General features: G+C 33.3%; 1 protein-coding gene across 1 annotated transcript; it reads right to left on the bottom strand.

Moving 5' to 3' along the window:
- Positions 1-2489: 2489 nt before the first annotated feature.
- Positions 2490-4476, bottom strand: LOC108857745 (berberine bridge enzyme-like 8). Its single transcript, XM_018631792.2, has 2 exons — positions 3777-4476; positions 2490-3540 (listed from the first exon to the last, which is right to left on the bottom strand). The coding sequence occupies exons 1-2, from the start codon at positions 4411-4413 to the stop codon at positions 2585-2587; spliced, it is 1593 nt and encodes a 530-aa protein (XP_018487294.2). The 5' UTR covers positions 4414-4476; the 3' UTR covers positions 2490-2584.
- Positions 4477-22299: the final 17823 nt, after the last annotated feature.

Here is a 22299-nt window from a genome sequence, read left to right as displayed (position 1 = left end):
TTCTCAAATTATAAAAATAAAAATAATAAATAACATATAAATTTAAATAATATATGCCAAATACTTAAAATTAACATAAAATTGGTTTAGCCTAAATATTTGGATATCAAATCAACAGATATTTTAAATATTTCAGTATTTGAGTATCGTTTATTTATTTTAAACATGTTTATTTGTATACATTACCAGATATTTTGAACAACTTAAACATATCTTATATTTAAAAATAATTAATATATTTAAGTATATAATCTGGTTTGAATACACTTGGACACCTGAATATTTCAGTTTAGATCAGATTCGGTGCCGGTTCTCTAAGTACCAAAATTTGAACCCGTTCAGATATTTAATCAATTTTGGTTAAAGTTCAGTACTATTTTTCAGATTGGATTTGGTTCAGTTTTTTGAATTCATATTTTGTCCAACTCTATATTTTTAATCATAACAAAATTTTAAACGAAAGTGATAATGGTTCATATTTATTTTGGGTATGCAATAGTTGAATTGAGTATGTAGTGTCCTTTAAATGTGTACCAATTTTCAGTCACATTAGAACACATACGAACCTCCCATGATCTCCCAAAATTTCTGCAACATAACAGTTTCTAGATATCTTGAAAGTGATCTGAAGCTTTCTTATTTTTGTTCCGGAACTCCAGCTTGGCCATAATATTTTCCGGTTTGACTTAGCTAGGCCTGGGAATTTGAGTTAAAGTCCGCGGAGATTGGCCCGTTAGGCCCGCGGCGGGGCGGGTGCGGATCACCAAAATTATAAATTCTCAAACCCGTGGGTTAGGCGGATCGGTAGTTGGATATAGCGGGGCGGATGCGGGTTGTGGTTTTTGTCGAAGCGGGCCCCGCTAACCCGCATGATGCTATGTCGTTTAGGAGTGATAGAGATGTAAAGTGTGTGCTGTTTTAAAGTTATATATGTTAGATTGTGTGTTGTTTTTTGTTTACTCCTCTTGAAAGTGTATGCTGTTTTAATGACGATAACAAAAAGTGTGTTCTTTTACAGAGTCCATCTAGAAACCTAATTCTTTTTAATCCTAAAACACTTCCTTTTTTTTCACGCCGTAAACTAACAACTAAACATCTCTTTGCAAATCTAGAAACCAAATTTTTTTAACCCTAAAGTGATCTAATCACTCTCTGCAAATCGGAAATTATGGAGTTTCACAAACTCATTCCTCTCAAGTCTTAACTCTCTGTCACTCCTCTGGATCGAGAACGAGCTTTTTGGTGTTTTTGACTTTTTGAGATTTTTTGGCGGATAACCTGCTAGACCCGCTTGATCAATGCGGGGCGGGTGTGGTTATCTAAAGCCGGTCATGCGGGTTTTGCGGGTATTTTTTCAAGGGGAAAAATGAGTTTGACCCGCGGTGGGGCGGGGTGGGCGGGGCGGATCCGACCCGCTTCCCAGGCCTAGACTTAGCCCCGATTTGAACTGTTTTTTTCTAATACTTGCGTAGGAAGCAAGGCTCACCACAATAAAACCATTACTCCAGTGACAGAAACGTCAGTTTCTATGGCTTCCCTGATATGTCCTCCATTAAGTGAATCTCCATATAATGATCTCCCACACTCATATCTGATCGGGATCCTTCTCTCGAAAATCATCTCAAACTATGTACTTCTTCTTATTCTCCACCTTTGTTTCCTTTTTGTCTTTGCTCCGAGATATTTCTGTCTTCATACGTTGAGTAAATTCTCTTTTTTTTTCTTCATTTCTCACTCTAGACTCAGCTCTGCCTCCATACATCTTCACACGTCGTTTCTCATTTCTTTTCTTTTCTTTTCTTTTTTCTTCTTTGGTTATATAGCTTCATAAGTCGAATGACGTCCTGAAAATTGTTTAGATTTTTAAGGAATGTAACGTTAGAAAACCTTGGTTGTTACGTCGAAGTTGCTTCGATCGTTTCTTAAAATGCATGTGTTTAGAATTCGGAAGTTACAGCCATGGTCATCGCTACATGAAACTCAAGTTGCTTCTCGTTGACAATTATCTCGAAGGTGAAGCTGATAACTCGCAACAGACTATCCGAGTTGTATTTTCTATTCGAAAGTGATCGAAGAAGAAAGAAGCTCAAGTTTGGTCTGAAACAGATTGTTCCGGTGATATTCTTGATGGTTTGAAACATGAAATGAAGCTCGAGTAAAAAATGATGTTCCAAAAATTATTTAAATTTTTAAGGAAAGTAACGTTTGCATTAAATGTATAATTTGTGATAAACATTCTCTGCAGGTGATTTATTAAATAAAAACTTCTAAGCCACGTCAGACATTGTCAATTCACCGTTAAAGAACAAAATTCTTTAAAATGATTTTCCTTTAATATATAAGGGATTTTGTTGATGTTTTAGGGTTGTGATTTTTTATAGTTCATTAAGTGCCAATGTATTTCATTGTCAACATAATCAATACTCCATCTTATTCCACTATTAGTAAGTTCTACTATAGGCCCGACTCGAGCTTTAAATCTAGTAGCATGAAGAAATCATACTTTATTTACTATAAACTTATGAGAATTACAATACAATCATTACACAATAATAGCAATTTCAGTAACCAAATACTATTGAAACTATGGTTTCACAGGAATACTCTGTTCGTTCCTGAAGAAGTTCCCACTGTCAACTCTCGTCTTGATCTTCACCAACCTCTCGAAATTCCCGTTGAAATATTTCCTCCCGTAACGTTCACCTTCCACGTAGCTCCGGACAACTCCGTCGTGAGAATTAATCCCCAAGTCAACATCCCGATAGTTAAAGTACGACTGTCTCGGATTCTTGGAAACAAAAGGAGTCATGAACCGGTACAGCTCCCTCGTCAGCTCCAAATACCGGTTCGTCAGCCTATCTTCTCTCCAGTTCGCACCGTACTGAATCTTCCAGAGATTCCCTGCTCTGTACGGGAACGGAGTTGCTGTCGACGGAACCCTCCCCATCATGCCGCCGTATGGATTGAAAGCCATCGTAGGAATCTCAAGCTCGATCATCTTCTTCCAGATAGATTCTAAACCGGTTCTTGAAATCGGTTCACGGACGTAATCGGACTTCCTCTTGAGATAATTCACGGTCTGGTTCCTCTGGAGTAGAACTGTCTCCGGCGTACCAACTCGGATATTAGTCCAGAAAAGAACCGATTGGATCCAGCTCGTCTCGGTACAGTCGGATCGGACCAGTCCCAATTCTGGTAATCTCCGGTTTAATATAGACAGAAGCGTCGTTGCGTCTCCCAGGAACATGCCTACGAAAGATGCCCTAACGGTCTTTTGAGAGGAAACGGTACCGTTTACTACGTCAATGACTAGTCTTATGAAGAGCTCGTCGGGAAGCACCGAAGCTACTTGTTGCCACTTGTGAACGATCTCCGTCGCGTTTTGCTCCAACGTCCGGGAGACTCTAAAAACGGTGACGTTTTCGGGGACTTCGACGAGGTTTATTTTGTAGGCCAAAACGACGCCGAAGCTTCCTCCTCCTCCTCCGTTGATTGCCCAGTAGAGGTCCTCTCCCATCACTTTTCTATCCAAAATATTTCCTGGAATATTTAAATATAAAATGGAAATATAGTGAGAAATATTTAAATATACAGGTAAATTATGGTGATTACGTCTAACTCTAATATATAATGTTTAGGTGACTCATTGTCTAAACTGAATAATCCGGGACTTATGTTAATCAAAATTATAACTAGTAAATTTGGTGATTTTAGGACATTGAATAACTTAATCAGCACATAAACTATATAGGGAAGCTAAAGATATTTGATTATACCATTGACGTCGACCATTCTTGCATCGATAGTGTTATCGACGGTGAGACCGTACTTCCTCATCAAGTTACCGTACCCTCCCCCGCTAACATGGCCACCAACACCAACCGTCGGACAAATCCCTGCCGGATAAGCTAGGGTTTTGCTTTTCTCCCATATATAGTAATAAACTTCTCCGAGAATGGCACCGCTTTGGACCCACGCGGTTTTACTCGCTAGGTCAACATCAACCGACCGGAGATTAAACATATCGAGGACAAAGAACGGCTTCCCAGAGTACGTCACGTATGACAAGCCGTCGTAGTCGTGGCCGCCGCTTCTGGTTTTCATCTGGAGGTTGTGACGTCGGCCACAAGTAACTGCGGCTTGAACGTGTGATTCGTGTGTTGCGGCGATTATAAGGAAGGGTTTTGGGGTTGTGGAGGTGTTGAACCGTAGGTTACGGATGTAGGCTTCTAGTACGGAGGAGTAGGAGCTGTTTCCGGGGAAGATCACGGCGGAGGAGATGGGATGTTGGGGGTCGGAGTTTGACGTTAGGCATTGTGTGAAAGTCTCGGAGTTTGCTAATGATGAGTTTGATTGCCATATGATGACAATGAAGAAGATCAAAGCTAGCAACGTTGTTCTTGAACGTTTCATTTTGAACGATGAAATAAGAATAAAACAAATTATTGTGTTTGTAGATTTCGTTATGGCTATTGAAGGTACCTATATATATATATATATATATATATATATATATATATATAACGATAGAGAAGATCATGCATGATTAGCATACCCTTCAAAAAAAAAAGATCATGCATGACGCCAAAATGTTTGACCAAGAAAAGTCAAATGTGGGTTCAACTTGTTTTTTGTGATGACAATATGTTCTAGTATTCAATTATACTTAAAATTCAAAGAATAATGTTTATACATCGCATGTGTCAACGAATATTTGAGATCGCAATGTAAAAAACAAAATTTAACCGCCATTTGTTACTTGATTAGACCAGATTTCAAAAATCAAAAGGCGCAGTAAGTATATTGGAATTTAATACAGAAAAGTGAATATGTTATTGCTAGGCATGGAAGGTGTGAACATCTGCATTTAAAGATCTAATGGATTTTCATCTATCTTATTAAAACAGAAACACTATGTTGGACCTAACATTTATTTTGTAAGTTTTTAAATTAAATACACCTTTATATTTTATAGTTAAATCTACATTAAATCACTAATGTTCCTTTCTTTATACTACTATCTATGTTTCCAAACAATATACTTATTTCTTTATACTACTATCAATGTTTCCAAACAATATATTTTTATACTACTATCAATTTTTCCAAACAATACAATAATTAATCATATTATTTTATATTTATCATTTTCTCTTTAAAATTTTGTAGAAACGTCATATTTTAATAAATTTCAAAATAATGAACTTTAAAATTTGGATTATAAGATTACAAATTATGAAACTATTACAATTTAAATCTAATTAGATTACATATCGGCCATCCATCAGTTCAATCGGTTAGTCTTGATTTTTAGTGATTTTTTTAATATGAATATTTTAAAAACCAAAATTGAATTGTCAGATCTCCGGATTAACGGGTATAGTCACAATTGGGTTGAATTTAAAAACACTGATTTAAATGCAAAAGTATTTTAAATACACACTCTTTTAAAAATTATCAAAATATTTGTTAAGTTATTAGTGAAATTTTTTATCGTAAAATATTCCGCGCTTCCAAAGCGCGGGTCAAAATCTAGTAAAGTATTAAACTAAAAGTATAATTATAAATTAGTATATCAGACTTTGAAATACATATGAAATCCTTGCATAAAGTATACAGCTTCGATGGATCTACTAATATCAAAGTTGTAGATTGAAACTCATATCAATATTCTCATTTGCATATTTCCTCGTGGTCGAGTGGTAAGAAAGCTGGGACACTAACACTTTCGAATTTGTTATACCAGTTGTGCCAAATTACACACATCGTTCCCTGAACACCTATACATATATAATATTTTGCTTATGATTCATTTATATACTCTGAAAAAGTCTATACATGGATTGTACTTTTCCTGAAAATAGTTTGAACTCTTCGTAGGTCTGAATTTACTTTGAGTCATCAAAAATATATATTCTCATCTCCAGCTGTTACATAAAATTCGGAAAGGTATGTGGGGTTTGATAGAGTTTTGAAATTAGTTAAAATCAGTTGTTTTGCTCTAAATTGTCACATGAAACTAGAGTTTATAATGTAGGAGTTAATTTTGAAACAAAAATTGAGATCCTCAGTTATAATCCTACTAATCAGTTAAGGGTCGCTAATCACGAACATTTTTTTTCTAAACTATGTTCAGGAATCAGGAGAACGAAGGGCCTAATTATTTGAATCAAATTGTTAATAAATATTGTATGGTTGTTTATATAACAATAAATAGAAGCTCTAAAGATAAAGTTACGTATGCTTTTTTGACAAAAAAAAGTTACGTGTGCTTTGTTCATTAAGAAAAGGTATAGACGTTGAATACGTGTTTTATATGTGAGAATTATTGACTACAGTATAACATGAAGGATACAGTTGAGCGGCTGGTTTGACTTTCATATGGTTGATCCAACTGATATCATTGGGAGCCGTAAATGATGAAAAAAGGAAAAAAGAATTAGAGATCGATTCATCTTATTAATTTTATACAGTAACAAGCAGATAAGAATATTGTTTAGAAATCCACAAAACAATCTCTTACAAATTAGCACAAAAATGTATTAGAACCCTTTTATAAAGAGATATATAAGTTTTGTTAGTTTAGCAAAAGAATTATATAAGTTTTTGTTCCAGAAAAAAATGATTAATGCATTTTGTTTCAGCCACGTGTTTCTTTTGCCGTACGAAAGCAAAAGATGATTGGGCTAGAAGGAGAAGTGCAAATCTGAAACAAGTTTCAATTTTCAACTAAAACAATCATAAACACGAAAAGAGATTAGTGCGCCTAGTCATCTTTATCTCTGATCGCAAAACATGTAAATTTAAACTAATTAACGCACGTAAACAAGATGATGCCATGCACGCATCATGGTGGTCGTAATCACATTAGCAGATTTTTTTTTTTTTGAAACCCACATCAGATTTGCTACACCATTTTTTTTTTTAATTTTGAAAGAGAATTTGCTACAAAGTTGATTTTACGTTTTAAGCAAAATGCAGTAATCATTATGATTGTCTGAGCCAATGAAGCGGCTCAAGCCCTACCTATATGCACCAATAACAGCACAGATGATGTAATCATTGTGGCACTATTTTCTTTTCGCCGCGTAGGTCCATTAACTAGGCTAAGGTCAAATGACTGACCATTCTAGTCCTTTCTTTTCCGTCGAATCGATTGCGCCAATGCTCCTGCCCAAAAAAAAATTCTTAAATACTTATGTCCAAAATTTAATTAAATAAATATTTATTTAAATCCAAAATTAACAAAAAAAATTGAAACCAAAAAAAACTTGCATAATTACAAGTTAACCACTTCCATGACTTCCTGTCGGAGCGTGCTGCACTAACCACCTCCATGGATCTATCTCGTCCCGGAAAGAAAAGAACTCCGCAATGTGCGCCGGGAAGGCACCAGAAACAGAGCAGCCCAACGTACTCGTTTGAAGGGCATCGCCCATCTCAGCATCACAACTCTTGTGTCTGTTCCGAGAAGAAGATATCTTGGCATGGAAAATTTTCTAAGAAAGAAGGCAGTGAGCTTGAGAAGTTGAGAGAATGTGAAGAAAATGAAGAATGAGAGCTCAATACTTATAAAAAAAGTAAAGGAGAGGCAATTCTTCGCAAAAAAAACCGACAAAAGTTTTTCGAGATGATTCGTTCCTAGTCGTAGATTCCGATTAACAATCACCCTCTCGCAAAAATCATATTCGAAACTTGCGAGCTGGGGACTAATTGTTGGGATCAAAAACGGTAATCTAAAAATCAACGTCTAAGATTACATCTCTAGGGATCAAAAGAAATATCTAAAGTAGAACAATTCCCGATCGACGGAACAAACCATCACTGTCTAGCCCGTCAACGGACGAGCCGAACCACCTGATCCAACTCGCAATTGGGCGATTTTGACGAGCATCATCCAAATCGCCAAATAAAATTGTATAAAACGACAACAGTTAACTTAACACCTGAAAAACCCAGACTATACAATTAATTTGGGCCATTTCGTTAACCGACGTCGTACTAAGGGTGTTCATCTCATAATCGTAAAAACGTTTTAATCGCAATACATTCTGAGAAAGTCTAAAATGCTGGCTGTAAGCCCACTTACGATGTTATACGAAGCTGAGCCCAAAGTAACTATGACGGTCTGTTTATTATATGCAGGAGAAGATAAATGTCAAGTTTCGAAGGATAATCATGAAGATCGAAAGAAATGGAATATTTTCGCAAAATGATAAACTCGGCCCGGGGGCAGAATGGGGAAAAGATGACTGACGTAGAAGACATATATAAGGGAAGGTTTATGCAAGGAAGGGGGGATCCAAAAATTTAGACCTAGGAAGCTTCTGTTAGCTTTAGAGAACTTAGAATTTAGGCGGCTTGACTAGCGAGTTTGTATTTAGAACGTTTTTTCGTTTTGTTATGTGTTCTCCGTTGGCTAGTAACCTCCTATTCATCATGTTTTCGGTGAAACTATGTATCTTAACTCTTATTACTCAATAAAACGCTTTCGCTCAATATACCATTGATATTCTATTCTCTGTTGTTCCTCGTTTTTGTGTTCTCGCAGCTAATGTGGGACTTCTGGAAAAGTTAGGGTTTCGTAACTTTCCTTATTTTGCGGAAAATCGACATCGCGAATTTCGGTTTCCACAATGAATCATGGACTTGAGTAACTCTAATAATTTTATAGTTTTTGAAATAAAAAGTTAGGGTTTTTGGATGAAGTAAGAGAAAATTGAAAAAGAAAATATATATCTTGAGTTACGTGCTTTTAGAGTTTGAAATTTGTTGTTTATGGTGGTTTGTGTTTTGATTACAATTACAATGTTGTCAATAAATGTGGAAGATGAGAATGAATGAGTAAACATTTATTTTAGAAAAAATAATTATTATTATTATATTTTCGTGAATAAATCAAACTTCTAGAGTGAATATGACAGATAAAAATTTCAAAAAAAAACATGAGTCATTTTTGTGTTTAACTTCAAATTTTGAGTCATATTTGAAAAATTTCTTTAAATTTCTATATTTAATTATGTATATATATTTGTTATAAAAGTTATATATGATTTGATTTGTTTTTAATGTATATTAATTTTTAATATTTGATTTACTTTCAATACTTATGGAAATTCATAATTTTTTGAATCCAATCGAAAAGAATAACAAAACGAGCGAAATTGTCGAATAAAATTTCAAGCCCTACTTGTGACAAACCTATCTATAAGTTTGCCAATGGTTGGAATTTTAACCAAATGTCCCTTTCTTGGAACCAAAAGTAGGTGTTCAGAAGTTGTTTCTTTTCTTTTTGATAATTAGTTGTGATTATCATGAGTCATGACTCAGGATGAGTATTTATTACTTTAATCGACTTTCGTGTTCTTTTTTTTTTACTTTTGTCTTCCTATTTTCCTTCAACGTATTTACAAGTTTTTTTTATTGAAATAGGGCGTTCCGTATTCACTAGTTTTTTGAATCAATGTTTCTAAAAATGGGCGAGTAGTGATTTCAAAAATAAAGATGATGTTGAATAATGAATGGGAAAGATTACTTTGATCATCGACTAAACAATTGTATATATACATGATATATGTAGTTATCCTAACTATAAGATAAACACCAAATTAGAAGTAGATAATGATGAAATAGAATATGTCGATCATATATATCGGTACATAACACTCCCCCTTGATCGACACATCTGGTTCAGGGTTCATTCATGCTTTTGATGTTGCCTCATTAAAACCTTTCCAGGAAAACCCAGTGGGACAAAACCATGGATAAGGAAAAAGAGTACAACACATGAACTCCCCCTGATGAATGCATCACTGAAGATCTTTGGACGATGCATTCCTATCTGGTCGATGAGCTTCTTGTAATACTTTGTAATTTCGCCGGCCTTCTGGAACTTCATTTGGACATGGTCAAGACGTGCTCCTTTGAAGCTGACCACTCGACAATGTCTTCATGTTCTGGTCGGATGGATGATGCTCAATCAGTACTCGGATAGTACTCGACCGGTACTTGGATGTACCTCTATCCTGCGATTAAATCTTTCTTGCAGGTTCTCTCATGTCCCACGGTTCCTCTAGTCTCATGGCTTTGCCATACCGTGGATACTTTCATTTTATTATTGACTCAGACATTCTTCTGGTCACTATCTCTAGATGATGTCTCATGACTTCTTTCATTTTGTCGTAGACAATGCTATGTTTTCGAAAACATACATGTTAAGTCATAGACCTTGTCATCACACGCCAATATACTCATATATGGCTAAGGTATTGCAGCCTGATATAATGATGTGGTCCACCTTATACTTTGGTGGAACTTGGTTGGACCATAAACCTCGACCACTCTTATGATGATTGGTTCCTTTCTTTCTTTACTGATGTATAGACATTCATTAGTCCCATATACTTCATTTGGTACTTGACCACACGTTTTATGATACTACCATATGCTGGTCGATCTTTCCATTAGCCATATTACGCATGCTGGTCGATATGGTCGATCTGAACCAATTCACCACACTACTTTTGGTTATTCTTATGGACGATTGGGATGTATGGAGCCGAATAGTCTTTGGCATGAGAATTAATGGTTCTCTTTGCCTTCTCCTGTGACCATCTCACATTACACCATGTAATTGTGGCGTGCTGATCTCAACTCATACACGGCTATGATTTCTAGTCCCATCATATTCTGTCCAAAATTAATCGATAACTTGTATCATTGAAATCATTGAACCATTGAACCTCTCTTTAGGTTGGTTTGATATAAACATAAACACAAGGAATTATAATATCCTCTATAAGGATCTATGGACTGATTGTACTAAGTATTTTCTTAGTCTTTCATATCACTTGCAGCTGCTTTGTTTTCAGTCCATGAATAGCTTAGGAACAAAACTATTCTATGAGAATTTTCTTTTCTCATCTTTTTGATACTTTTATCATTTCTTTATCCAGTGATCAATATGCTACTTACTACATTTATTTCTTACTTATATCCAGACCTTTTCGAATTTGTAGTAGCATCCACCACATAGGAGTATATCTCCTTATAATATGTTCCTTTGGTCTCTGTGAGTATCCTTGTGTAATCAAGCCATTTCTTGAATACTTTAAATAGGAATATGAACACCTTAGTCCATGTCTCACGATTTCTTTTCCTTTCCCACACATGACCTATTTTTCACTGATTTTATTTTATCAGATGGTGTTTCTATATATGGCCAATACACCCATCTCTTTTATAGATTCTTTGAATCTTTCTTTGAACCCCCATGGTTTCCTTTAGTCTATGAATGCATTCTTGTATTCTCGTGGGTTCTGATCCTCGCTTATATCTTTTAAACTCAAGTGCTATTTCCTTATGCATCTTTATCTTTTATGTGTCGACACTTCTTTTATAGTGTTCCAGACATGAACTAATCGATTAGAGATTTCATTCTTACTAAGAACCTTCATTTACCTTGCAGTTTGGCGTCCCAAACTACATGGTCTGGTATCTTAGATGTTTAGCTGCGCAGCCTTATCTCAATGTCTGGTCTGGTTTCTCTTATGATCTCGGATATGTCATTTCTATGCACCTTTCTTTTCATTTCCGAGGTTCCTTATCTTATGGAACATATTGGTCTATCTTTAGACTCTATAGCAACTTGATTATGTCTCTTCTAGGACATTAATTTCATGGTGCTTAAGCTGGTATGACTTAGTCATTCTTTTCTTTTCTTTTCGGGTCTAATCTGTCTGGCATTCTTTTAGCTAGCTTTGTATGATCTTTCTTTGGACGTCTTAAATCATATTCTCTGGTCCGAGGATCTTGCCAAGACAAGGATGGTTAATACCATTCCATTTCTTTATACTTGTACCAGCTTATTTCTTTCTCCCCCTGATGTTGGATAGTCGGATTTAATCATGCAATCCGTAAACCTGGCCTTAATCTGATCACCCATATTTGGCTCAAGGTTTCTTATAAAATCGTGGGAGAAAGCATTCTCATATCCAACATATATTCCCAATCTTATTTCATCTTCTTATGAGGTTCCATCCTAGACGGCACATATTATTGTGGTGGTCTATACATAATCTCTTAGGATGGTCTATGTCTGGATCATGACCCTTTATCATTCTTAGATGGGAATATCTATGCTCACTTTATATGGCCTGATGCATATTTTTATTACATGTAAATCCATGTGTTCCCAAGCATTAGCTAGTGATCTTTGTATCACAAAGAATTCGGCCAAGTTCTATCATGGTCATAGACCATGTCACTCGGATTTTTAGTGTTGTTCATGTACCACGGGAGTGTCATTTCTCCCCCTCATGAACATGCTTATAAATCTTTTAGATGCTTGGAACATTATAGCCTATTGAGTTTCCCTTGTGTACATGTTACACAACGTGAGATTCTATGGGATAACTCTTTTGTGCCTTTTTTCGATATCAATCTTTGCATCAATTTTAAAGACCTGGATGGCTAGTCCAGTCATGCCATAAAGTGTATAAAATTTCGTGGCCAACCTATCTGGTTACCTAGGCCTTTTGCCTTTATCATACTGATCTTGTAGCATAGTTTAGATCAGTTGGGAGTACAGTCTCGGCCATTTTTATGCCTTGGGCGATTTTTACTTTCTTTATAATCTTAAGGAACTTATATTTCATTTGCCCATTGGTTCAATGTGGAAACCATTCATTTTTCAAAATTTTATAACTCAAATGGGACTTTTATTTGGGTGAATAATTCATGCCCTTTTTAGGCAATGCCTTTGGTCGGATGATTTTTAATTACTATACTCATTTTTTAAATTTTCATTTGTCATTTATCAGTCAAGAAATTATCAAGCAAATCAAACATGATAATATAAAACTAAAACAACTCTTATTATATAAAAAAATCGTAAATGACAAACAAATCAAAACATAAAATCAGAATGTCGAAATCTCGATTCTTAGGCAATGTATATGCCGACCACTCCTTTTATTATTCTGGACGTGGCTTCTTTGGATTCACCCTTATTGTCACCAGCCTTATTGGCTTCAGGAAGTCTCATCTCACTGGTTTTCTTTAGTATCTCATTATTCTTCTCAGCTTGTACTAGATACGAGATCAAATTCGTATAAGTGGTGAAACATTTTTTCTGTAGGTATATTGTAACAATAGATCCCTTGGATCAGCTGCGAGGAATGACTTTTCCAGTAAATCTTCCTCTGTTACCTCTTCACCACATAGTTTCAATTTAGAAACAATTTTGATTAGAACTGAGTTATTTTCATCTACGGACTTAAAGTCCTGAAATCTGAGATTTATCCACTCATGCCTAGTCTTTGGTAATAACACTATTGTGTATCTGGATTTTAACTCTGTCCAAAGGTCTAGAGGGTTCTCAATATTTAGATACTGATCTCTGAGATCCTCAGTGAGATGTTGGCGAATAATTGTTACTGCCCCATATTTTTCATTTTCAGTTGCATACTCGCCTTTGATGATACATCTGTCAAGTCCTCTTATCTTCAGGACACTTGCAGTGTTCATGGCCCATTTTACATAATTATCTCCAGAGAGATTAAGGGCTGGATAATCCAAATTTGACATCTGAAAATATAGATTTTAGAGTCTTATTATTTGACTTATAATCATATTCAAACAATGCATTTTGGTTTCTTTCAACCTTTTAGTTATGCATTGTGATTTGGTTTCTTTCAACCTCTAAATTATATAATCTAATCCGATTTATTTTAGTCAATATAGCAATGCGCTTTGGTTTCTTTCAACCTTTAAATTTATGCAATGCAATCCGATTTTTCTTTCAATCTAGCAATCTAGAAAATTTCTATAATTTTTTTTTTATCAATCCCTAATGATTCAAGTCAATTTCGACATTGATCAGGGAAATCATCTAGCAAGTAGACTAAAATTTAACAATTTCAATCGAAAACACCTATTTGCAATCGGATTTCATAAAAAAATAGGGTTTGTATAATTCTCAATCCTAAGCAGTTCTAAACATCAAGAACAACTTTTAAAAAAAAATCAAACTAGACAATCAGATCAATATTCAAGTCGGAATCATTAAAAAATTAGATGTTTTTGGATGAAAACCGATCTTGTTTATGTTTTAGGAGATTGATCGATTTCTAGGTTTAAGGATTCGATTTGATCATTCAGATCAAGGGGGTTTTGAGATTTAGAAACCATTGTGGTTTCGATTTTAATTGTAAAACAATCTCATATCGAACTTTTGGTTTAAGAGTTTCGATTTACTCATGGAAGGGTTTGGACCTATTAATCTTTGCTAGGGTTTGATTTGGGGTTTTGCAAAATTTTAATGGTCATTCCTTTATCAATCAACCATGTTCGATTATGATTTTTTTTAGTGTATCAAAGTTTACCTTTAGAACTTTGAAGTGTAGATTTGGACCACCGAGAACGGATCAGGAACTGGTCGCGTGTCCTAGGTTGAGCAAAAACCTCTTGTATCTTTAGAAACAGTAGTTGACGGTGCGGATTGGAACGGATCTTGAGGGCGCGTATCAAATCGGATTGATACGAGGTTTGCGGCGATGGATTCTTCACGTCAAGAGCTTCAATTTGATATATTACACGTCGTCTGGATCCTTACGGTTTGAGAGAACGAACGGTTTGAAGTCGTCAGATGAGTTTTAGATTTTCAGGGTTTTAGGTCACTCGACGGCGCGTCTTAGAATAGAGTGTGAGGGCGCGTCCAGAATCAGATAGAGGCGAGGCCGACGGTGTTGGATTCGTCTCGTCAAGAGCTTCAATTTGATATATTACTCGTCGTCTGGTTTTTTAGGGTTGAAGAGATCGATCGATTTGAAGTTGCACCGAAATTAGGGGTTTTAAGGTTACTGGCGACGCGTATTGAAACAGAGCGTGAGGGAGCGTCTGAGATCTGATTGACACGATTTTTACGGCGTTGGATTCGTTTCGTCGAGAGCTTCGATTTGATATGTGGCTCGTCGTCTGGATCCTTACGGTTGGAGAGATAGAGTATTTTTAAGATGCGCCGTTTTTAGCGTTTTTTGGTGGTTTTGGATAGTTCGGGTTTTAGAGAACGTATCGTGCTGATAACGTGTTGAATAATGAATGGGAAAGATTACTTTGATCATCGACTAAACAATTGTATATATACATGATACATGTAGTTATCCTAACTATAAGATAAACACCAAACTAGAAGTAGATAATGATGAAATAGAATATGTCGATCATATATATCGGTATATAACAGATGATGTTTTCATCTTTAGATAAAAGTAATTCCACTGTCCATTCAAATTTCATTTAAGGGGTGTTAGTGGGAGTTAGATTTATATAGAGTTTGTTGATTGTAAAAGTTGAGAAATTTTTTAAATTTGGAAAGAGTTGTAGAAAATTTTATGTATTGTGAAAATCTATAAAAATAAATTGTTATAATGATTTTAAGAATAGGGTGTTAGTGGAAGTATGATTTAGAAGGATTGTTAGAATTCTTAAAATCTAGTGTTATTGGTTTATAGATTCTCACATTCTTACTAGAATCAAGGGTTATTATTTTAAGGGTTGGCTGCCTAAAACCCCCTGCAGACTTGCACATCCTATCTATTCCCCCCTAGACTTTTTTTCTCTTGACCAATCCACCCAAAAATATGAATTCTCTTCATATCTCCCCCTAAACTTTTTTAACCCCCCTCTTTAATCAATTTCAAAATCGAAACTAGAGGTAAATTAATTGCGTTTTGTAAATTGTGTTCGTAATCAAAGTGGGGCTAAATTAAAATTACGGTTTCGAATTAATTTTATCTGAACTTGAAGAACATACGACTAAAAACAAACAGACGAAGACGACGAGGAACAGAGAGAGAGAGAGAGAGATGACATGAACAGTGAGAGACATGACACCGACGAGAAACAGTGAGAGACATGACGCCGACGAGAACAGAGAGAAACACGACGACGAGAACAGAGAGAGACGAGCCGACGAGAACAGTGAGAGACACACGATGACGAGAACAGAGAGAGACGAGGAACAGAGAGAGAGAGAAACAGGAACAGAGAGAGACGGGGAACAGATAGAGAGAGAGAGAGAAACAGGAAGAGAGAGAGACGGGGAACAGAAAGAGAGAGAAACGAGGAACACACATAGAGAGAGTTATCATGTTCTTCCTTCAGTAACTGAGATTATCATATTCTTTATGCTTGGTTATGCTTGAGTTTAAAACATGAGTTTGACTTGTTTATCTTATTACGAAACCTGTACAAGAATAGAGAGACATTTTTGATAATCAAAACATGAAACCTGATAATCAAAGGGACAAGAACAGAGAGACGTTTCTCAGTGTTGCAAAACTAATGTCATTGTTTCAAAACTTACTTCCTGTTACAAAACTTACTACATGTTAAGTAAATATTAGACTGGATTTGTAAAGACTGAAACTAATGTCATCGTTTCCAGACTTTGTGTCTGGGTTTCGTCCATGGTACCATCTTCATTGTTCCTCATTGTCTGTCTCTCCACCGCATTCTCTTCTCTCGTTTTTGTGTTTCTCTCTCTCTCTCTCTCTTTCTCTGTCATATTCTTTGTTTGTGTCGTGAAACAGAGACAAAAAACCTAATTTCAATTTGATCCCAATTTTCTTTTTATAACTCGGGTCCGGTTTTATTTTTAATGTCGGGTCTGGTATTGTTTTAGTTGGGCAATCACTGTTTCGAAACGCGTTTTTTGTTCCTCTAGTTTCAATTTCGAAATTGATTAAGGAGGGGGGTTAAAAAAGTTTAGGGAGAGATATGAAGAGAATTTATATTTCTGGGTGGATTGATCAAGAGCCAAAAAGTCTAGGGGGGAATAGATAGGGCTTGCAACTCTGCAGGGGGTTTTAGGCAGTCAACCCTTATTTTAAAGATTTTATAATTCTACATAGAATCTCTTGTTATTCAAAAAGTTTGGATTTTAAAGATTCCATAAATCTATCAAATTTAGTGTTATTGAAGGTTGTATTTTTGACAAATTAACTCATTAAACAAGATTTTGAGAATACTAGTTATATCCCTTAGATTCTTAAAATCATTATAACAATTTATTTTCATAGATTCTCACAATACATAAAATTTTCTACAACTCTTTTCAAATTTAAAAAATCTTTCAAGTTTTACAATCAACAAACTCTATATAAATCTAACTCCCACTAACACCCTCTAAGGGATATAACTAGTATTCTCAAAATTTTGTTTAATGAGTTAATTTGTCAAAAATACTATTAGGGACATAAGTCCCACATCGGGTATTGGAAGGGATCTTAAGCAATATATAAGATGGTTGGGTCATTCCACTAATCACCAATTGGTTTTAATTGTGAAGCTCATCTAGCTTAACATGGTATCAGAGCCCGACCCACGCAGTCCAACCCGATCCATCATCGATCTGGCCCAAAGTTGGCCCATCGATCATTGCCCAAACATTCCGAGATTGACGCTCAAAGAGCCATCATCTCGAGGGGGCGTATTAGGGACATAAGTCCCACATCGGGTATTGGAAGGGATCTTAAGCAATACTAGATCTTGACCCGCCCGACCGGGCGGGTATTTATTTTATGTTTTTTTAATATTCAATGATGTATTTGTAATATTTAAATATAAATTTAGATTGGAAATTAATCTTTGCAGTTATAATAAAACTAAAATTAAAATTTTAATAAAATATTCTGATATAAATCTTAAATTTCCTAACTAAAATAATATAGAGGTGGTCAGAATTTTTTCCAATTCAAAAATCTTAGCATCCCTCAAATACAAAAGACAATGAAATTATAAATACATAAAATATATAACCATATTTGGAACTATAATTTCTATTAAAATAAATTTGTTAAAGAAAAATAATGTTGCGTTGTTTTTGTTTATTTCTAGAGTTTGACCTGTGACCGTATAAATATTTTCTTTCAGTTTAATTTTTTTTTCTGTACTAATCGTATACTATATATATTTGTAAATTAAAATGTATTACATAATTGGTAATATAACATTTTAAAACATAACAATTTTATTTATTACTTTAAAAGAATTATATTTTGTGATTTAGTCGTCTATTATATCCTAGTGTATCATATAAACAAATCTTATATTTATAACAAATCTATATTATTAAAGTTGAAGTACATTTGGAGTTTGTTTGGAAACAAGGATAGTAGAATAAATGAGATATATTTGGAAACATGGATAGTAGAATAAATGAAAAATGTTTGGAAACATGGATAGTAGAGATGTGTACTTTCTTTTATTTATACATTTAGCCATTTATTTTCAATAAATTAATAACAAATGAGAATTGTTTAGAAACATGAATAACATGTTAACATTTGTGCCAATTATAAAATGAAAAATGTTAAATAATTAGGTTTTACATATGATTAAACATTTGGTTTAGTTTATTTTACTAAAATATTATTATTTTAGTTTCAATCGGTGGAAAATTACGTACCCAAAAATAAATTCAAAGATATAATTTTGTGAATAAAATAATAACTTAAATCAAAATAATTAAAACGTGTTACATTTATTACCACTTATTTTTCACTCCATATAATTATTTTACTTGATAAGAAAACTTTTTCTATTTCATTTAATTTAGCCAAACACATAGAAAGAATTTTTATTATTAATTTATAAAATAGTTAGACATGAATATTATCTGTCCATTTAAGTATATGTTGTATCTTTCGGGTATCGTTTTTTTTTTTTGAAACCAAACCCCGCTTAAATATTATAAACTTATGTGTGGATTTTGAGGTTGGTCATTTTGGATCTGGATGAATTCGGTTCTGATGTATAGGAACGTAAAAATATCTAAATAACCAATATATCTAATACGGGCTCGGATATTTATAACAAAAATAGCCATATAAATTGATTCGGTCCAGGTCTTTTGAATATCGTTAGTTATATTATGATACATCTAGAATATATAACACTAATTATGAAAAATAAATATTGATGTATAAAAAATATTTCAGGGGCCAATTTAACAAAATATTAATAAGTTCAGTTGAAATAAATATATTTAAAATATTTATATGAACTGAAAAAGAAATCAATATAAAAGTAGTGTACATTTGGCTTTAAAATTATTTCTTTTAACAACAAACTATACACATATGTTGATTTGTATACAAATTTAAATTACAATGTAAATATTTAACTAATATAGAAATATGTCACATTATTTAAACAAAATATCAATGTAAAAGTATTGAACAGTTGCGTTCTAAAATCATTTATTTGAACAACAAGCCAAATAAATATGTTGATTGGAGAAGGAAAAAAACAAAACCAGAAAAACACATAGTTTACCAGAGACACTCTATGTGTCGAATTTATTATAAAGAAAGTTTTACTAAGATAAATACATTCAATAGTTACAAACAAATAATATATTTCATAAAAATGAAAAATAATACCCGCGCCTTCGAAGCGCGGGTCAAAATCTAGTTTGACTTATATAGGAAGCATTATGCTAATAATATATGAAAAAATTTATCTTATTTATATTTTATATAAATTGATTATGATGTGTGATTTTTTATTTTATTATTTATTACTAATAAATATTAAAAATATTTAATATGTTAATACGAAATATATTAGGAAATATATTTTGGTTAAGATTTTATTAAGGAAATATATTATTTAAATTAGGAAAAAACATTAAATGCTTAAATCTGTTATTTAAATTAGGAAAAGACAATTATACTTAAATATAACTTCATTTAATACTTCAGTGGCATGACAATATAAATATAGTGAAAAATTAAGGGTTAATCTAATTTTGTACTTCTGTTTTAATAGAATAGATATAAGATGGTTGGGTCACTCCACTAATCACCAATTGGTTTTAAGTGTGAAGCCCATCTAGCTTAACAAATACAACCTCCAATAACACTAAATTTGATAGATTTATGGAATCTTTAAAATCCAAACTTTTTGAATAACAAGAGATTTTATGTAGAATTATAAAATCCTCAAACCAATACCACTTGATTCTAGTAAGAATGTGAGAATCTATAAACCAATAACACTAGATTCTAAGAATTCTAACAATCCTTCTAATTTATTTTGGGTTTTCGGGGTCATGCATGGATTAGGCATGGACATTTTAACCTGGATCCGAAGACTTGACCCGGAACCGGTCCGAAATTACCCGACCCGAACCGAAAGTTTACAAGTACCTTTTAAGTCTAAATTTGTTTTACCCGAATAGACCCGGACCCGAATAGACCCGGTCCCGAAAAGAACCGATCCGAATAGATTCGACCCGACAAGAATCGATTTGTACCCGACTTAAAAACATGTATATTCAAAACTATGATTTTTTGTATTCTGTTTTATATATATTATTTTTATTTAGTTGAAATATCTTTTGTTAACAATCTTTATTATTTTGTAACAGTTTTAAGTAATAGGAAGCTTTAGAATATAAAATTTAGAGTTTAAAATGTTTTATGTTAATTATTAATAGTTTAATTTAAGTTATTTTCTAAATATTTAGATATATGTGACAAATATTAATTAAATTTGAGTGAGTTTGGGTATGTCATCTTTTTCAGATGCTAAATATCCGAACCCGATCCAGACTTGATATGGACCCAAAAAATTGTGGACATTTTACAGGTATTAAAATTATAAACCCGAACCGATCCGGACCCGACAAAGACCAGACTTCGAACCGACCCGAAAAATTACAGATACTTATCTGGGTCTAAATTTCTAAAACCCGAAAGACCCGGACCCGAGGACCCGGATGCCCAGGTCTACCATGGATTGCTATCATGTAAAAGATGTTAGGTTAGAGATATACTCAACGACTCCTTTGTTGTCAGTGAAAATTCTCTGGATAACCAAAATGTTATGATCCAAAATATCAGAATTATTATTGTACCTCCAAACAATCTTACATACCTAAAAGTTAACCAAACATAAACGAGGATGAAGTACAGTTAGTAGGCCATTTTATTCCTGAAAAGTGAAAACATCAGGATCATATACTCGCTTGAACATAATCTATCTTATTAAAACAGAAACATTCTGTTGGACCTAACATTTATTTTGTAAGTTTTTAAATTAAATACACCTTTATACACTATAGTTAAACATACATTAAATCACTAATGTTCCTTTCTTTATACTACTATCCATGTTTCCAAACAATATACTTACTAGATGATAACCCGCGCCTTGCGCGGAGTGAACTTTTTTAAATATGTTGTATCTAAATAAATAATACATTTTTTTGTTATCAATAATTTTTTTTACATTTGATTAGGGATGACATGTGGGTAAGTATCATTTGGTTTGGTTAGGTTCGGTTTGGATTTTTGCAAATTTGGTTCGAATCTTTATATGTTCGGTTTGGTTTTAGATTCAGATAACCCATTTAATTTTTTAAAAACTTAAAGTTCATATATACATTAAATTTCTCAAAACATAAAAATAAAAATAATATGTTACATATAAATTTGAATAATGTATACCAAAAAACTTAAATTTAACATAAAATTGGTTTAACTTAAATATTTGGATAGAAAATGAATAGATATTTTCAGTATTTTGGTATTTTGAGTAATGTTTAGTTATTTTAAATATATAATTTTTACTATTTTTATATATTTCTAAATATTTTGGACAATTTAAAAACATCTTAAGTATTTTGTATATTTCTTTGAGATATTTTTTTTTAAATAATATATTTAAGTATATAAATTTGATTCGAATATACTCGGATACCCAAAATATTTTGGTCCGAATCGGGTTCGGTTCTGGTTTTTAGATACCAAAATTTTAAACATGTTCAGATATCTAACCAAATTGATTAAAGTTCTATACTATTTTGTAGATTGGATTTGGTTCGGTTATTTGGATTCAGATTTTTTTCCCAACCATATATTTTTTATTGTAACCAAATTTTAAATGAAAGTGACGATGGTTCATACTGATTTTGGGTATGCAACAATTTTTAAACCAAAACACTTTCTTTTATGTACATGATTTATTTAGTTAATCATTAAAAAATGTTCAAGACCCATTAAAAATGATAGGCTGAACTGAAAAAAAGTTACCATTGATCACAAAATTTTCAATGTGAGGCTTGTACCATTTTTAGTAATTTATAATCGTTTTAAAAAATTCGAAATACAACATATAAGAAAAAATATAAATTTTTTTATTATATGCTTAATGTGATTGTTTAATTTATTTTAACAAATAAAATTAAACGAAAAGTATAGAGGATAAAAAATTATTATCAAATCTTTATTA

Source organism: Raphanus sativus, chromosome 1 (assembly GCF_000801105.2).
Source record: "Raphanus sativus cultivar WK10039 chromosome 1, ASM80110v3, whole genome shotgun sequence".
NCBI classification, from domain to species: domain Eukaryota; kingdom Viridiplantae; phylum Streptophyta; class Magnoliopsida; order Brassicales; family Brassicaceae; genus Raphanus; species Raphanus sativus.
The sequence above is the reverse complement of the archived record's forward strand: the minus strand, read 5'-3'. Positions and strand labels throughout refer to the sequence as shown.

Excerpts from the sequence above, each read along its gene's own strand:
- LOC108857745 (XM_018631792.2), bottom strand. The coding sequence starts at position 4,413 with ATGAAACGTTCAAGAACAACGTTGCTAGCTTTGATCTTCTTCATTGTC. Across the intron at positions 3,541-3,776 it reads AAGAATGGTCGACGTCAATG|GAAATATTTTGGATAGAAAA; the intron begins GTATAATCAAAT and ends TAAATATTCCAG.